This window comes from Mandrillus leucophaeus, unplaced genomic scaffold (assembly GCF_000951045.1).
Source record: "Mandrillus leucophaeus isolate KB7577 unplaced genomic scaffold, Mleu.le_1.0 Scaffold117, whole genome shotgun sequence".
In the NCBI taxonomy this organism is placed as follows: Eukaryota; Metazoa; Chordata; class Mammalia; order Primates; family Cercopithecidae; genus Mandrillus; species Mandrillus leucophaeus.
Window position 1 is genome coordinate 16,596 of NW_012099987.1, and position 17,626 is coordinate 34,221.

The following is a 17,626-nucleotide window of genomic DNA, read 5'->3' on the forward strand; positions in this document are numbered from 1 at the left end:
CCCTTTCCCTGCTCCAGAGCAAGTGCTTCTGTCTCTGTCCTGAGACTAAAATGCCTGCAGTGACTGCTGCTGCCAGGTCACCAATGACTGACTTTGCAGGAACACAGATTAAAAATGGCAATGTCTTCTCAGTTCTGGGTCTGGGAAACACCTGCAGATTTTCCTGGTGTCTTTCCCTTTCATCACCTTCCAGCCTCCCTGCAAGTAAGTTCCAGCATTTGGGGCCTGGATCTCTAGCGGAAAGGAGATTCAGAGAGGGAGACTCTCTGGCCCTCTCACACACTGGAGGCTTCACCCGTTTTGATAAGCTGAACACCATCATGGGGCCTGCATTCCCACCTCCTTCACTTGGGATCTGAAGTGTGTTTCACTATTTCAGTTAATTCCCAGATTTCTTCTTGAATTAAAGCTCACAGAATTGATCTTTATACACTATTTTGCTATTTCCAAGTGGCTGAGGCATGATAAAGCCTCTAATCTGCCATCTTGGCAAAACACACACACACACACACATTTGTTTTAAAAAAAGAAACAAAATGATAGTTTTATTTATTTGTGAATTTATATCAATGGAATCATCCCATAGTACTTATTTACTGTCAAATACTTTCATTTAATGTGTCGTGATATTCAGTCAAGTTGTTGCAGACAGCAATAGTTGTTATCTGTTTCTTAGTGTTTCACTTTATGAGCATTTTACAATTGTTTTATGGTACTGCTTCAAACATTTGCGTTGCTTCCAGTGTGAGGCTGTTTTGAATAGTGCTGTTATGTACATTCCAATACGTCTTTTTGCTATCACAAAGTATTGCTGCATTTCTGTTCAGTACATACCTACAGCTGCAATTGCTAGATATGCATGTATTTACTTTAAGTAAATTCCACCAAAGGATTATCCAAATGGTTGAACTATTTTACTAACTTTTCTATGAGACTGTGATTGTTTCACTTTCTTGTCAACAGACAACATGATCTGTCCTTTTTTCATTTGAACCATTCTGATGAGTTATATAATAATATCTAATTGAAGTTTTAATTTGTATTTCCATAAAGCTTAATGATGTTGAGCAATTCAAGTTTGCATTGTCAGCAGTGATTCTTCATTTGTGAAAGCCTAGTTTATTTTGCATATATAAGCACACAGTTGGCTTTATTTGTTTTTAAAACAATCACAGGTATATAGAAGAACTGCTTGTTCTTATAAATAACTGTTTTACACGGAACCTTTTGAAAGTAAATACTGACCTGATTCCAGATAGTTGAAGTATTTTAGTATGTATTTACTCAAAACAATGTGCTTCTCTTATATAACTATAGTAAAACCATCAGGATCAGAAAATCAATGTTAATGCATTGGAACTTTCTAATTCTTCTTCCTGTTGGTGTTTTACCAAAAGTCCTAAAATATATGCTTTTTGTCCCTCTCATAATTCAGTTCAGAATCCAGAATCTCGTGCCACAACTAGCTGTCACATCTCTTTCATCTACTTCAGTGTGGAGCAGTGCTTTAGTCATTACTTGACTTCCAAGACATTGCCACTTTTTGAGAGTATAGGCTGAATATTTATAAAATGTCCCTCAATTGAGGCCTGTCTAATGTTTTTTAATAATTAAATTGAGCAGATGAATCTCTGCCAGGAATATCACAGAGGATACTTTTCATTTCTGAGTGATAGATAATTTCAATGTGTTTCATTAGAATGATGTCATTTGATTACTAGGTTCAGATAGTGTGTGGCTGTCTTCTCCATTGTAACTATGTTCTTCTCAACTATGTAATTTAGATCTATTCTGTGGGTAGATTCTTTGAAATTTTGTAATTATTGTAAACTAAAAATAAATCCCAAGCCTGCTTGGACAAGGGAACCCCAGCAAAACCTTAAAAACTGTATTCCCGGCCATGAGAGGATGGGAGATCAGACATGTCTCTTTAGACCCCCTCCCTTTTGTGGTTGACACAAAACAACTCATCAACATTAGTGTTAAAATAGAGACCATGAGACTGATGGGGTGGACTCTTTGTGGCAATAAGATACCAACTTATAAATAGGACCTAAGGTCATGGCAGGCAAGAGTTAGGTCATTCACCCCCACACTTAAAGAATAAACTGTGTTCTAACTGGCTCAAGATTTTAATTTTTCTCTAGCAACTATACAAGCACTGGCCTCCACCAGATGCCCACCTCGACCCACTGTTCCACAAGCCATAGCTACAGCTTTCGTTGGACAAGAGACTGATTTCAGTAACCTTATTCCGATAAGAGGACCACTGAACCTGCTGTAGTGGTTCTGACTGTTTACAGAGGCTTTGTGCTTGAGTGCCCTCATGTCCCTGCTCAATTTTTTCACCTATGGGGTTAAAGATGAGTGGGTCAGTGAAGAAATGGAGGTTAAGTGTCTAAATTCATGCCTCTGTTTTGGTATCATTGTGAACACTAAATAAAAATTTGAATATTTTTTTGCTTTATGTTTTCAACTTAGAGTCAAGTATGATATATACTAATCATATTGCTAATCATATGTTCTGAGTTTTATTCTTCTTTCTCCAAACAAGAACAAAATCCTTGGAAAGTCTCAACAGATTACATTATTTTTCCAATTTCTATTTCTTGTTTTACACTTATCATAAATGCACCAGTAAATTGATTCTGTGGCCCTGAAGTAATTAGCCTCATTTTATCTGCAAATAATACACAACTGAACTGATTCTCTCAATATTTCCCTGAAGGTTGTTTCTTCCCTTGGACAGACTTTTCCTGTTACAAAGCCAAACTTTCAGTAACTCTAGATGGCAAACATTAAGAGACCTTCCTTACCCTCTTCTCCTTTGTCACTCTCTCTGCTTATTATTATGAGGACAAGACTGGCCTCCTGGTGCTCTCTTTTCTTTTATTTCTTGCATTATGCTCAAAAGAGGGAAAGTCTGAGAACTGAACCAGCAATTAATAACACTTTTTATTTAGCACATTCACAAAAGAAATGGATCTAAATTATCACTCATTAATCACTTTTCTGTGTTTTACAGTGATAACATATTAAAAAGTCAGCATCAGAAAAGTATTAGCATATGCGACAGTCAATACAAGTGTTACAAGTATGAATAATTACAGATATATTTGTACAGTGACCTGAACAACTCTCCTTAATGGAGGTTGGATGCTCACGGGATATTGAGTGCATGGGAAGATGTGATGAGAGGTCAGAGAAGACATAACAGTGGGAATGTCGTTGATAAAAAGGAGTTTCAGGTGATAGCAGATCGGCAGCCAGATGGGCTAGCATTCTTCAGACAGGAATGAAGCAGATCTGGTACGAGGGTGGCAGAGAAATAATTCCTCTGGTAGCTGAAGTAGTATTGAGGTTCTTTAAATCAGCAACAGGTTTCAGGTTAAAGTTCTGTAAAATTGTGGTTAGAAATAAAAATAGCTCCATGCGGGCAAGTCCCTCTCCTGCACAAATTCGTTTTCCTGAAGATAACAAAGAGAGGAAGTAGTTACTCCTTGTGTTTAACTGTGACTGTGACAGTATGTTTGTGACTTGCACAAACAGAATACACAGTAAATAATTGATTAATGATTGGGTAGATGAATGAACATGTGGATGAATGGATGGATGAAATGATGGATGGATTAACGGATGGTAGGACAAACAAATGTACAAAAAGAGACACATTTGCTATCCGTCTAACATCTAATCTCAATAGGCACCCTTCATTCAGCAAATATTCATTGATTATCAGCGCCATAACAGCCGCTTCCTTATTTATTTCCACATTAAAACAACTCTGTTGCCATTTTGAGTTTCCATCTGTCATTATAGAAATACATGCACATTCTTGTTTCCTGTTCCAAGCCTGATATTCCATGATCTTTCCTTCCACTTTTCACATAATCTGTTCGCAACTCTAGTCATACACACTCTTCATCAATCTTGAACACACCAAGAAGTTTCAAGTTTCATATCCTGTTGTTCGTTTTGGCTAAGATACATCTTTATTAGGCTACATTCAGGACATAGGTTCGATTTCATTTCATCTTCACACTCTTTACAATTGTCTCAAGAAATAAAATCCTATGCTCTCTGGTTTTCCTCAACATCATACTCATGTTTTCATTAAAGCATGGATCACCAGGAATCATAATTCTGTATTTATTTATCTATTGTGCTAAAATGTGAATTATTGAAGGAAGGTCTCTGTCTTTGTCATCTTGGTATCTACAGTGCCAAATATAAAGCAGACATAAAAGATCAAAGAGTAAAGGAAGGAGATTCCATGGCCAGAGACTTAGCACACAAAGCACAGGTGTGAAAATCAAGTATCCAGGATATATGATCATGATTGGAGGAAGACAGGGTGCTGTGGAATCACTGCAAAGTAACCTCCTCCCTTGCCAATGTTTCTGGAACCCCATATTTTTTTGGCAAAGGTTCTGACATCCTTGATCTAAAGCAAATATCCTGCTCTGTAATTCATTATCTCCTTCAAAATGCCCAGCCTTCCCTTAAATTGTACCACCTCCTTTGAAGCACATCAAACATCCTCTGAGTTTCTTACTCCATTTTATGCCTCAGTGTGTTGTATGAGAGAGCAAGAAGCATGCAGATTCCCCCTCTAGCCCCTACCCAGGGGCCTGTGCATTCCTCTCTCACTGTCCTGGTCTGACTAAATTACAACGACCTGTTTACTCTTCTTCCCTAACTCAGGAGTGAGCCTCTGTTCTCACTGAAAGTTGTGCCCTTGGAGCTCAGCCTGGGAGGTGACAGACATCATGTAGAAGACACTCAATGCAGTTGTGGACTCAGATACATTCGCCAAGGCAGGTAAGGACAGATCAGATGAATTTTACTTTCCAGGAGGAGCTCTTGGGTACTTTAGTGATGTATCTAGTGGCAGAGTTCAGTCAACCTAGATGTTAGTTTTCTCAGTTGGGAACAATAGGGTTAACTCCTGGAAGCCCCACTATCTGGCCCAACAATGAGGGTATATTGTGAGGGTGGAGCGCATGGGTATTGAGAGTGGTGCTCTTGATCATGGACAAATAGCAATTCTACCAGCCCCAGATGGGGTGCCATGCAAATTCCAACTGATTCCAAAAAGTTCTCTCTTTCCTTCAAATGCAAATGGAAACAAGATTCTATTACCTGCTGAGAAAGGCATGAAGTAGTCACTTTTCTTAAAGTTGCCATTCTCATCCAGAAAGTGGCCAGGGTCAAAGATCTTGGGATTAGGGAATTCTTTGTCATCGTGCAGCACGGAAGTGAGTAATGTTATTATGATTGTGCCCTGGAAGTAAAAAAACAGATAATCTGATTTATAAAGAAGTCCAGAAGTGAGAAGAAGTAGTGGACATCACATAGCCCCATATCATTGATCAATAGATGAGGGAACTAAGGTCCAGCCAGACATAGTAATTTACATGGATGAGCTAAAGGCCAGTGGTGGAAGCTTGCTAAAGAGCTTTCCAATCACATTTGAAGTCTTACATCTTGGATACTTGTGTGCAACCCTCTGAGTGTGTTCTCTAGATCATCAAGTTTCGATGCCCTTGTCTGTCCCCATCACTTCAAATTTCACACATCTTGTATTTAGATTATGTAGATTACGGTTTAAAATGGAAGTCTCTGTTGACACTTGAAATGTCCAGAGTATCTGTTCATGGAACTTTTGTAAATAAACGTGTAATCTATTTTAATATGATGTCATCTGGGATGATAACCACAAGTGCAATAACCAGTAAAAACCATTGAGTGTTTATTATTGCCATGCTACAGATTAATTTTAGCTTAAAACACTGAAAAGATGATGAAATTAGAAAGATTATCACTTTGCTACAATTCAAGTCAGGATCATCAGGTCAGGTAAGGATCATCAATTAAAGCTAGAACCACTGGGTGTGTCATTCTGGAAGCAGGAGTTTCACATAGTCTTAATGTACTCCCATAGACTTTTACTAGTTGTGTATAAAAAGCAGAACCCCTACAACGGTAAGATCTGGAGGACACCACCATATTATGTGAGGAACTTAGCATGACCAATAATGACATATGTGACATTTTATGCTCCCACCTCATCAATGTGATTCAGTGGGATATTCAGTGGGATTCAGCACCTATGTAGTTTTCTTGCCAAAATTCTAGCTGGAATCTGCCTCTAGAAAACAGTCACACAAAACTAGCCTGAGGAACATTTTAAATGACTGCTGGTCTCAAAAAGGTCAACTGATGGAAAAGAAACAAACAAGGAAAGGAACTTTCCTTGATTACAGGAGGTGAAAACGTCAACATAAGTGAATTATATGCTTGTTCCTTGCCTGGATAGTAAACTGCAGAAGAAAAAAGGCATAAAAATATTCTAGAAAAATTGAGAAAATTGAAATGTAGGCTGTATTATTATTTGAACAATAGCTACTGAGTGTGAATACTCTGTTATTGTGTATAAGAAAAATCTTTGTTTTGGGGCATACATACTGCAGTATTGAGGTGTAAATAAACCCTTGTATTGAGAAAGAAAAACCTCTTCTGATTGTGTGCTTTGGTAAAAACAGTGTGGATTGAAGTCCTAATCCTTGTAAAAAATCAGTGATAATTAGGGAAAACCCCATCACATCTTGATAAGTTATGAATTCTGTCTTCTCTGGAGGATAACATTAGTAATTGAAATCTTATCAGTCTCATTGTTTTCCTTCATGAAAATATAACTTTTATTACTTTTAATTGAATAATAATAAGTGGAATTGTGTAGTTTATTGCATAGCAACTAAAACATCTGGGTGAATACAGAAACCATATGATAGACAGCATTGTAAAGCTGCAAAGACCAAAATTGGCTTCAGATTACAAAGACAGTAACTGGCCCCAGTGACGGGAGAACTTCAGAGGGGTGAGCTCATACCTACAGTCAATTTTTGACTGTGTTCATGTCATATTCAATTCTGAATCGGGACAGGAGGTGTTGTCATTATAACTGCCTATGAGAAGTGAATGAATCCATTCTGGAAAAAGATAAACACTCTCTGAAATTCTGCATTTTTTCATATATAATATCGGGTACTGAGCCATAGGGTTTTAGGCATTTGAAAGACACAACTAAGCAGTCACAAGAAGAAAAGTGGAAAGAAGGGAAAGCAATGAAAACAGACCCACATTAGGGAACATTTCTCAACTAGTTTTATGCAGCCAGCATTATCTTGTTATCAAAACTCTGAAAAGAAAATGTTGAGGAAGAAAAATTGCAGACCAAAATATCTTATGAATATAAATACAGAAGTCCTGAACAGTAAGTAATGGAGCAAATCCAGCTGTTTGTGTATACTTTGTATATTTAGTGAGGGATGTGAGGCCAGTATATACAATCATATATTTAGACGCAGAGAATCAATTTGATAAAATTGCACACACATTCATGACAAAAATTTATATAAAAATAAGAGAAGAGGAAAAACTTCCCTAATCTGATAAAGAATATCTCCTAAAATCTTAAAGATTTCTGATAAAGAATATCTGCTAAAATACTTAAAGCATCATTCTCAGTAGTGAAATATTAATATTCTTGTAGTCTACCCCCCAGCAGATCAGAAATGAAATAAGGATGCCCTCTATCACCAATTCTATTCAATGCTATCCTGGAAATCCTAGCCAGTGCAATAATGTAATAAAGATAAATTGAAGATAAAATCATTGGAAAATAAGAAATAAAATGCATATTAACCTAGATAGCAAAATAATGTACATAGAAATTCCAAATATATCTATAGATAAATTATTAGAAATGATCAGTAAATTTAGGAAAGTTATTAGATATAAGGTCATCAAAATAGTATAATTGAATACAATTACATATACCAATTACAAAGAAATAAAAAAGCATTAAAAATTTATAACAACAAATTATTAATTATCTAGGAAAAACCTGATAAAAGAGTTGTAAGTCACTGCACTGAAAATAAAACATTACTGAGAAAATAGAATAAAACTCAATAAGTTGGGAGCATAACCATATTCATGAATTTAAAAATTCAATGCATGAGGCTTGCTCTGCTGGGCTCCCTGCCTCCGCACCACAGCCCCTGCGGTAGCCGCCTCGGAGCCCGCAGCTACTGCCTCTGAGCAGAAGATGGCTGTGCCACCCATGTATGCTGATCTTGGCAAATCTGCCAGGGATGTCTTCACCCAGGGCTATGGATTTGGCGTAATAAAGCTTGATTTGAAAACGAAATCTGAGAATGGATTGGAATTTACAAGCTCAGGCTCAGCCAACACTGAGACCACCAAAGTGACGGGCAGTCTGGAAACCAAGTACAGATGGACTGAGTGCGGCTTTATGTTTACAAAGAAATGGAACACCGACAATACACTAGGCACCGAGATTACTGTGGAAGATCAACTTGCACGTGGACTGAAGCTGACCTTCGATTCATCCTTCTCACCTAACACTGGGAAGAAAAATGCTAAAATCAAGACAGGGTACAAGCGGGAGCACATTAACCTGGGCTGCGACATGGATTTCCACATTACTGGGCCTTCCATCCGGGGTGCTCCGGTGCTGGATTAGGAGGGCTGGCTGGCCGGCTACCAGATGAATTTTGAGACTGCAAAATCCCGAGTGACCCAGAGCAACTTTGCAGTTCCTACAAGACTGCTAATTCCAGCTTCACACTAATGTGAATGACGGGACAGAGTTTGGCGGCTCCATTTACCAGAAAGTGAACAAGAAGTTGGAGACCGCTGTCAATCTCTCCTGGACAGCAGGAAACAGTAACAGGCGCTTGGGAATAGCAGCCAAGTATCAGATTGACCCTGACCCCTGCTTCTCGGCTAAAGTGAACAACTCCAGCCTGATAGGTTTAGGATACACTCATACTCTAAAGCCAGGTATCAAACTGACACCGTCAGCTCTTCTGGATGGCAAGAATGTCAATGCTGGTGGTCACAAGCTTGATCTAGGACTGGAATTTCAAGCATAAATTAATACTGTACAATTGTTTAATTTTAAACTATTTTGCAGCATAGGTACCTTCAGAATTTAGTATATCTTTTAATGTTGTATGTCTGGGATGCAAGTATTGCTAAATATGTTAGCCCTCCAGGTTAAAGATGATTCAGCTTTAAGATGTTACCTTTCCAGAGGGACAGATAAAATCCATCTCCAAAAAAGGTCCTTTCAGTGGTAGACTTGAGGGGGAACTTGGTGGCCCCTTTGAGATGCCAGGTTTCTTTTTTATCTAGAAATGGCTGCAAGTGGAAGCTGATAATATGCAGGCACTTTGTAAATTCATATTGAGTAAATGAATGAAATTGTGCTTTCCTGAGAATCGAACCTTGGTTTCCTAACCCTGATTGATGAGAGGCTCACTGCTTGATGGTGTGTAGAAACTCACCTGAATGGGACTTTTTTAGACAGATCTTCATGACCTGTTCCCACCCCAGTTCATCATCACCTCTTTTACACCAAAAGGTCTGCAGGGTGTGGTCACTGTTTCTTTTGTACCATTTTGGAGTGGAGAAGGTGGATGTGATGAAGCCAACAATTCAGGACTTAGTCCTTCTTGTGTTGTTGATGTTGTTGTTGTTGTTTTTGTTTTTTTTGTTTTTTTTTTGCCCTTGCACCAGTGTATGAAATAGCTTCCAGGAGCTCCAGCTATGAGCTTGGAAGTGTCTGTGTGATTGTAATCACATGGTGACAACACTCAGAATCTAAATTGGACTTCTGTTGTATTCTCACCACTCAATTTGTTTTTTAGTAGTTTAATGGGTACATTTTAGAATCTTCCATTATGTGTGAAATTTGATCCTCCAAATGCTGTAATTAACGTCACTTAAAAAAAACTTGAATAAAATATTGAAACAAAAAAAAATTCAATGCATGAACATGTTGTCTTTCCATATTGAACTACACAATGAATGTCACTTTGATAAAAATTTCAGGAGTGTTTTGGGAAATTGACACACTGATATTTTCAACAATTATTTGAAAGTGTAAACACCTAAGAGTAGCCTATTAAGGAGACCTAGCTTTATAAATCTTTATAGACCCAAACAAAATAGCAGAAAGTCCATCAAGCTGCCACATGTATGAGTTTTGCACTTCTCTCATCTTCTGTTGTTAGGGGATTGGAGCTAAACTAGCACTTTGGAAATTTCAGAAGCACAGAAATATAGTGTAAGAGAAACAAGCTTACCTTGGGGATGAGGTAGTTTCTGAACTTAATATCAGTGGTCACTGCGTGGGGTACACCGGTGGGGACAAGGTCAATGTATCTCTGGATCTCGTGTATTACAGCATCTGTGTAAGGCATGTGGCTCCTATCCTGCATGCAGGGGCTCCTGTGTCTGCCAATTACATGATCAATTTCTTCCTGGACTTTAGCTGACAAGACACAAGAAAGAACTGATGGAACATTTGTCATAGCAATTCATGGCCACATTAAACATGATGTAAAAATCCCAGCAACGTTACAAACATGAGTTACATGTGCAGAAGTACAACCAGCCATATAAAAAGAATTACCATAATATAGATACATATCATTCTCCTACAAACTAGTCATTACAGTGCATAAGTACATTTCTATAAATTAGCATATATGACAACTAATACAAATTTAAGTAATATATTATTTAAAAAATAAACAGAAGTCAAGAAATTACAGTGCTTGCAAACAGAAAAACAGGAATCAAATAGTATATGTATTACCAAATAATATATGGGGTATAATGTTAAATTGCAATGGTTTTGTAAATATATTTGCATGTGCGGTGGCGGGGCAGGGGCGGTGATGCAATTAGCACTGGTACTGTCTTCATTTTTCCACTTCCCATTGTGGCCACTTTAAGCATGCTAGCAGCTTCTTCTGAAATTTATATTTACATTTCTAAATATCCACTATTTCTTTCTATGTTTTACTAAACAATTTTTAGACAATATTTAATAATTTTCTGGTATGCGAGATGAGAATTTTTATCTCTATCTCTGTTCCATATACAGACGCATGCCCACAAAGTGATATTTGTACACACAGACACACACACACGCACGTATACACACACACAATTCTCCTCCTTCTACTTACCAGAATATATTTAGACCACAATTTCTGGTTATATCACTATTCATTGTTTATATCATTCTAAATATACTCACACAAGCACACACACACACACACATATTCTTCCTTGGTTCTTTAGTTAAATCACAATTTTCTATTCTTCAAGTTAGAGTATTTGCACATGTTTGAAACTCCTAGTAATAATTTCCCAATTATAGGGAAATCTCAGACTATCAATCACATCTCTTTGGTTCTTGAAGGCTCCTCTACATGCATTATTCACCTGGTCCCTTCTGAAGTGGTTGTTTCCTAGGAGCCCAGCAGCATCTCTGACACTCTCATTCTCTTACATGGGGTCCTCTGATTCCTGGCACCCTTAATTTCTTCTGACTTGGTTTCAGACATGAGATGGAGCACAATCCCCAGTATTGGAGAAAGTTAGTATAGAGGGTGAAATTTGTAACAAGCATGTAGGTCCCAAATACTTTTTTCTATGAATACACAACATAGTATGATTGGGAATTCTGATGCTGTCTGAATGCTGGTATTTTATATATGACTTGATATAACTCTCTGAAAGATTTTAATTTTTCCTTTAATTCTAGTGCTCTGAAATTCCATGACTTTGTGTCCTGTGATGGATGTTTTAATTTCATTCCCTCTGCTGAACACTTGTAGATAACTTTCTATTAAGATGGCAAAATACGAAGGTCTTTTCTCTAGACATGTTTCTTCTCTGGAGAATATCTACCTGCTGAATGTCAGGAAGCAAGATGAAGAAAAGTGCTGAGTCTTTGAATCTGAGGAATAGATATTTCCCAAACCTTTTTTTTCTGGCTTCACAGCTCACACTTTCCTGGCCCTGTAAAGTGTCCCCGAGTACAGGGGTTCTTAGGCTTAGTTTCTCTGGAGACTGTGCTTCTCTTTTCCAGTGGGAAAAAATCAGGTACCTGATAAAAGGAGTCATGGAGGAAACCTGGGCAGGAGAGCCTCCCTTTTCAGTCTCATTCCCTACCTTCTTTGGTCCTTGGTGCCTCCAAATACTGACCCTTATGAGAATCATAGTGACACAGATTTGCCTCTCCTCTTGATAAATCTTCCTCTGCTGATATTTGTTACAACTCCATCCCCTATGCTGTTTCAATTGTCAGCCCTCCATTGTCTCTCTGTGTCTCAGAAATTTGCCAAAGACTTATAGGCTGTTTTCTATTCTCCTCTCTTTTTACTTCAACAGGCTAATTTTAATTTGTAATTTAGTTATTGAAATTTCAGTGGGATCCTGACACAGGGAAGAAGGTATGTTATCTGCTGCCAAACAAGAACTATTTAAATGTAAATTTGAAGGAAATGTAAAGTTTACTCTAAAAGTAAATTGTAAATTCTAAAGAAAAGTTGTATGTGAAAGATGCAATTATTAACCTCCTTCCAAATATTCCTATTTGGTCAAAGAGCAGTTTTATGAAACACACTTCTGGAATAAAAAAATTCCTTTAGGTATGGTCTCTGCTTAAACAGAAACACCTTTTTTAGAAGCCTAACTTTTAGATTACTTCCCATACTGGAATTAATCACAGGATGCCTCAGTACAATTCTAGAATTCCACTGATACTTCAATAAGGATGTTTTCATCTCCCTACCTCAGCATTAGAGCATGGAATTTTCAAAATGAGAAAAGATATCTTCAAGAATGAACCTACTGTTCAAAGTGGACTTTTCATAATAAAACCAACATTCACTACTAGGCCAATTTATGCTGGCTCTCCCTACCACAAATTACCTCTGCTGAAATCCAGACACTTCATCAGGGCTTTATTTATTTTGCTACTGCCATACTGTTTTTGCTGATCTCAGTCATCCTCCTCCATTGTGTAAAGATGTCCTTTTTAATCATGTCATCAAATTTAGACAGATAACAGCTGATGACACAGAAATTTAAGGAATGAAGCTTCTCTGAGAGAAATAAGGTGGAGGACACTGGCACCATCTTCTCGGCATTGTTCTTAAATTCACTTTGTTCATCATCTTTGGTCCTACCTGTGACCTCTGGGTGCTTCAGCAGGAGCAGGAGTCCATATCTCAGAGTGGTGCTTGTTGTCTCTGTTCCAGCAACAAATAGATCAGCTACAGTGCCAACCAAGTTTTCAATAGTGAATTCTGACTCTTGGTTGTCCTTTTCCTAGAAATGATTTCATGCAATTATCTGACAAATTATGTGTCAGTATATCTAAATATACGAAATTTAAAAAAAAAAATACTATATTATAAAGTTAGCCAAAAGAGATACTGGACAGTACAGTATTAGAAAAAGCAACTGTATGGTATGGCAGAAGCTGCAGATCAGTTGACTCAAACTTTATTTCCTGATAGGCCTACAAGTTCCATTCATGAAACCATTTGCTGCTTAGGTTAGTCACACAGAATATTTCTTTCCTCAGAAATAAAAGCAGAAGTATACAGATGTCCTGTCTTAGTTCAATTTGTGTTATATAACAGAATACTATATACTTGGTAATTTGTAAAGAAAAGAAATTTATTTCTGATGATTCTGAAGGCTGGAAAGTCCAAGAGCATGGCACTTGCTTCTGGCAATGGCCTTCTTGCTACTTCATCATGTGGCAAAAAGTGGAAGGGCAAGAAAGAGTAAGAGTGAGAGCAAGGGTGGGGGCACAATCACATTTATAACAAGCTGTCAAGAACTACCCCACTCTTGCAATAATGACATGAGTATATTTATGAAGGCAGAACACTGATGACATAGTCATGTTTTGTTAGGCTGCACCCACCAACTCTGTTGCATTGGGCATTCACTTTTAACACATGAACTATAGAGGACACATTCAAACCAGAACATGAATCTTCTTCTATTTTTTCCTTATTACTCAAAACACAAATGTGAAGGAGGAATAGGATTGACATCATCTTTGGACATGAGCATTTGATCATAGTAATGAAGACTTCTATACTAAATATGGTATATAAAAAAAAAAAAGAAGGCACTTGACTCTCTCATGCTTAAGGGCTACCATATTATTTCTAGTCTAGCCCACCATAAGGCTTCTTGTATTTGAGATATATAAGCCAACTATTTGATTATGCTCTTGATATAGTTTGGATAATAAATATTTATCTCTCCCATCCTGATAATAAATGAGTTCACATAAGATCTGGTTGTTTAAAACTATTTCTCCAACTTGCTTCTCCTCTTGCCATGTGATGTGCCTGTTCTTGCTTTGCCTTCTGCTATGAGCAAATACTCCCTGAGGGCTCTGCAGAAGCTGAGCAGATGCCAGCATCATGCTCGTACAGCCTGCAGAACTGTTAGTCAATTGGGCCTCATTTTCTTATAAATTATCTGGCCTCAGATATTTCTTTGTAGCAATTCAAGAACAGCCTAACACATTCATTTTTATGATTTTTTATTATTTGTAAGTGAACACAATTTTAGTGTATAAATATAAGTAAATTAGGGCTATATCATGAAAAGTGTTACACTCTTGAATCAAGAGTTTGCAATTTTCTTCTGTCAAAAATTTACAAAGACTCAGTTACACCTACATATTCATTACAAAGCTGAAATGTGTGAAACAAATATGTCAACAAAACCAAGAATGAAATATAGTGAAAGATAATGAGTTCACAAAGACAAGACAGGTCTAACAAAATTGTAATCTAGATGGGAGGCAACAGGCAACTTGTTCTAAGGAATAAGTTCAGGAATAAATAGGAAAATACAAAGTGAAGAGAAATGGCAATTATTAATACAAAAACGTGAGGCATTAACTGCCTATATTGGATAAAGAAGAGTAGGGGTAATGCAAATGCCAAGGCTAAGGGACCAATTGAATAAAGTTCTCATAAATTGAAAGTGTGAATATACCTACAATGAGTAAAGTATTTGAATTAGTAATCAAGAACTCCACCCCACCCTCCCCACAAAAATAAAGTTCCAACTCAAGATTACTTCACTAGTGAATTCTACCAAAATAGTTGAAAAGAGCTCAGATCCAAGGGAAAAGGAAAGGGAACTTGTATGAAGAAGGTAATGTCCTCGAGAAGTCTCAAAACCACAGCCCACTCCAGTACTTGTGCTCATGAAGGCAAAGAAGGTCACCTTGACTTCAGATCCCAGCAGACTGCCAAATTGGGTAGGGAGGCTGAGAACACTCCTACCTGCCCTTTCCATGGATTACTAAGTCTCTCAGGGTTTCACCTCTGCCAGCTTCTTTTTACTTTATTTGTGTGTGTGTGTGTGCATGTGTGTATGTGTACGTGTTTGTGAGTTGTAGATTCTTCTTATGAATTGACCAATAAGCTCCATTGCTGTCTCTTTAACAGTCCATTTGGCGTATGATTATTCACCTGTAATATTGGCTCTTCCTTCTGAGAATAAATGATGATTCACATCTTTGTCAGCCAACTGGAAATCTCTGATGCTTCAGGCTATGGAAAGGTCTGAGAGATATACAGTGCTTGGGTTCCACTCTTTGCTACAAAGGAGGGCAATATTGAGTGGGGCTTAACTGGGCCTAACTGTGCTTGGTCTCCCAGGAGCAGGTGTAAGCACCACCTCTGATGAGGGTGGCAAGAGAGTGACATAGACTCTATAAGATTTACTCGGTTATAAATAGGCTTAGTGTGGTGATTTTCTCAAATGCCAGCTGTACTAGCAATGTACTGGGTTTGTGAACACACTGAAGATATTCTAATTAGCTGGGGTGATGTGGGTATAGTGTTAGCGGAGATAAGACAAAAGTTTTCTTCTTCCCAAATGTGTTATTTTGCCAGCAGATGTTGTAATAGGCTGTGCCTATTGGCTTCCAGCTAGGAGGTGGTTCTTGCAGGAGAGAGCCACCTACACTAGTAGCTGTGGGATTTGTGCTTGGCTTATATTACCCAGGGGAACATAGAGAAGAATGAAATATGATTCCTATATCTCACCATATACAAAAATTAACTCAAGATGGACTAAAGACTTAAATATGAGACTTGAAATCATAAAAATTCTAGACAAAAACCTAGAAAAAACTCTTCTGAGCATTGGTGTAGGCTAAGGATTTATGACTCAGTGTTTAAAAGCAATTTCAACAAAAATAATTGACAATGGGACCTAATTAAACTAAAGAGCTTCTGCACAGCAAAAGAAATGACAAGCAGAGTAAACAACCTACAGAATGGGAGAAAATATTTGCAAAATATACCTTCAACAAAGGACTATTTTCCAGAATCTACAAGAAACTCAAACAGCAAGAAAAAAAAATCCAAATAATCCTATTAAAAAGTGGGCAAACAACATGAACAGAAATTTCTCAAAGGAAGATACACAAATGAGAGAGTGGAGCAAGATGACAGAATAGAATGCTTCACTGATTATTCCCCATGCAAGGACATCAACTTAACAGCTATCTACACAAAGTGTACCTTCATAAGAACCAAAATCAGATGAGCATGCACAGTACCTAGATTTAAATGTATATCACTGAAAGAGGAACTGAAGAGATAGAAAAAATAGTATTGAATTACTGACATCCTCTCTTCCCCTGGCAGCAGTGGCATGGTTCAGAGAGTGTTTCTGAGTACTGAAGGAGGGAGAACACAGTAATTATACAGCATAAAATTAATGCTGTTCTGTTATGGCAGGAGGGAAAACAGGCCAAATTCAGCTGATGCCCACTCACAGAGGGAGCATTTAAACCAGCCCTGGCCTGAGGTGAATCTCTGATACCAGTGGTTGGAACCAAGTTTCTACAAGCCTCATCACTGTGGACTATAGGGCTCTGGGACTATAAATAAACTTGAAAGACAGACTTGGCTACAAGGATTGTAACTTTTATGTGAGTCCTAGTTCTGAACTGGGCCCAGAGACAGTAGAGCGGTGGTGGGAGGTGCAACTTACTGAAATACCAGCTGAAGATGGGTAAGGGAGTGCTGGCATCCCCCCTCTCCTAATCCCAAGCTGCACAGTTTTCACTTCCAAAAGAAACTCCTTTCTTCTGCTTGAGGAGTGGGGGCTTGAATAGCTAGCAGCAATACCCAGGTACTATGTTGAGGACTTTGGGTAAGACTTTGAGACTTGCTGGCTTAGGTAAGACTCAACACATTCCCAGCTAGCTGGCTATCAGGAAAGACTCCTTCTACTTGAGAAATCAGAGTAAAATATAAAGGCGACTTTGTCTCGCAACTAGGTATCAGCTTGATCACAGGTGGGTAGAGCACCAAGGGCACTCCTGGAGTCTCCAAAACCAGGACTTGGCTCTTGTGCAGGGCCTAGTATTCTGAATGGGCCTTTGATAGCACTGCTCAAGGGGTGAGACTCCACTGCCCTTGGAAAGGAAAGGGAAGAGTGAGAAGGACTGCATTTTGTGGTTTAAGTGCCAGATCAGCTGCAGTACAACATAACACCAAATAGATTTCTAAGGTTTTTGACTCTTGCCCCTGGCTTCTAGGTGGTACCTCTGTGCATGCCTGGGTACTGGAAGAATTTGCTGCACTGAAGGGAAGGACACAGGCCTGACTGGATTCACCACCAGCTGATTGTAGAGCCCCAGATGCTTGGAAACATAGACAGTAGCCAGGGAGTGGTT

General features: G+C 38.2%; 1 protein-coding gene and 1 pseudogene across 7 annotated transcripts in view; one reads left to right on the forward strand and one right to left on the reverse strand.

The window, feature by feature from the left end:
• Positions 1 to 2,932: 2,932 nt before the first annotated feature.
• Positions 2,933 to 17,626, reverse strand: part of LOC105553656 (cytochrome P450 2C20) — a 39,620-nt gene continuing 24,926 nt past the window's right edge. For all 6 annotated transcript variants that reach the window (XM_011999797.1, XM_011999781.1, XM_011999812.1 and 3 more), the window contains 4 exons: positions 13,080 to 13,221; positions 10,179 to 10,366; positions 5,143 to 5,284; positions 2,933 to 3,467 (listed from right to left, as the gene is read on the reverse strand). In XM_011999797.1, the coding sequence (XP_011855187.1) occupies positions 3,286 to 3,467; positions 5,143 to 5,284; positions 10,179 to 10,366; positions 13,080 to 13,221 (654 nt within the window). In that variant the 3' untranslated portion in view covers positions 2,933 to 3,285. The remainder of the gene's footprint in view (positions 3,468 to 5,142; positions 5,285 to 10,178; positions 10,367 to 13,079; positions 13,222 to 17,626) is intronic.
• On the forward strand, positions 8,043 to 9,548 carry LOC105553645 (annotated as a pseudogene). The gene has a single exon (XR_001008187.1). The product of XR_001008187.1 is annotated as a voltage-dependent anion-selective channel protein 1 pseudogene (transcript).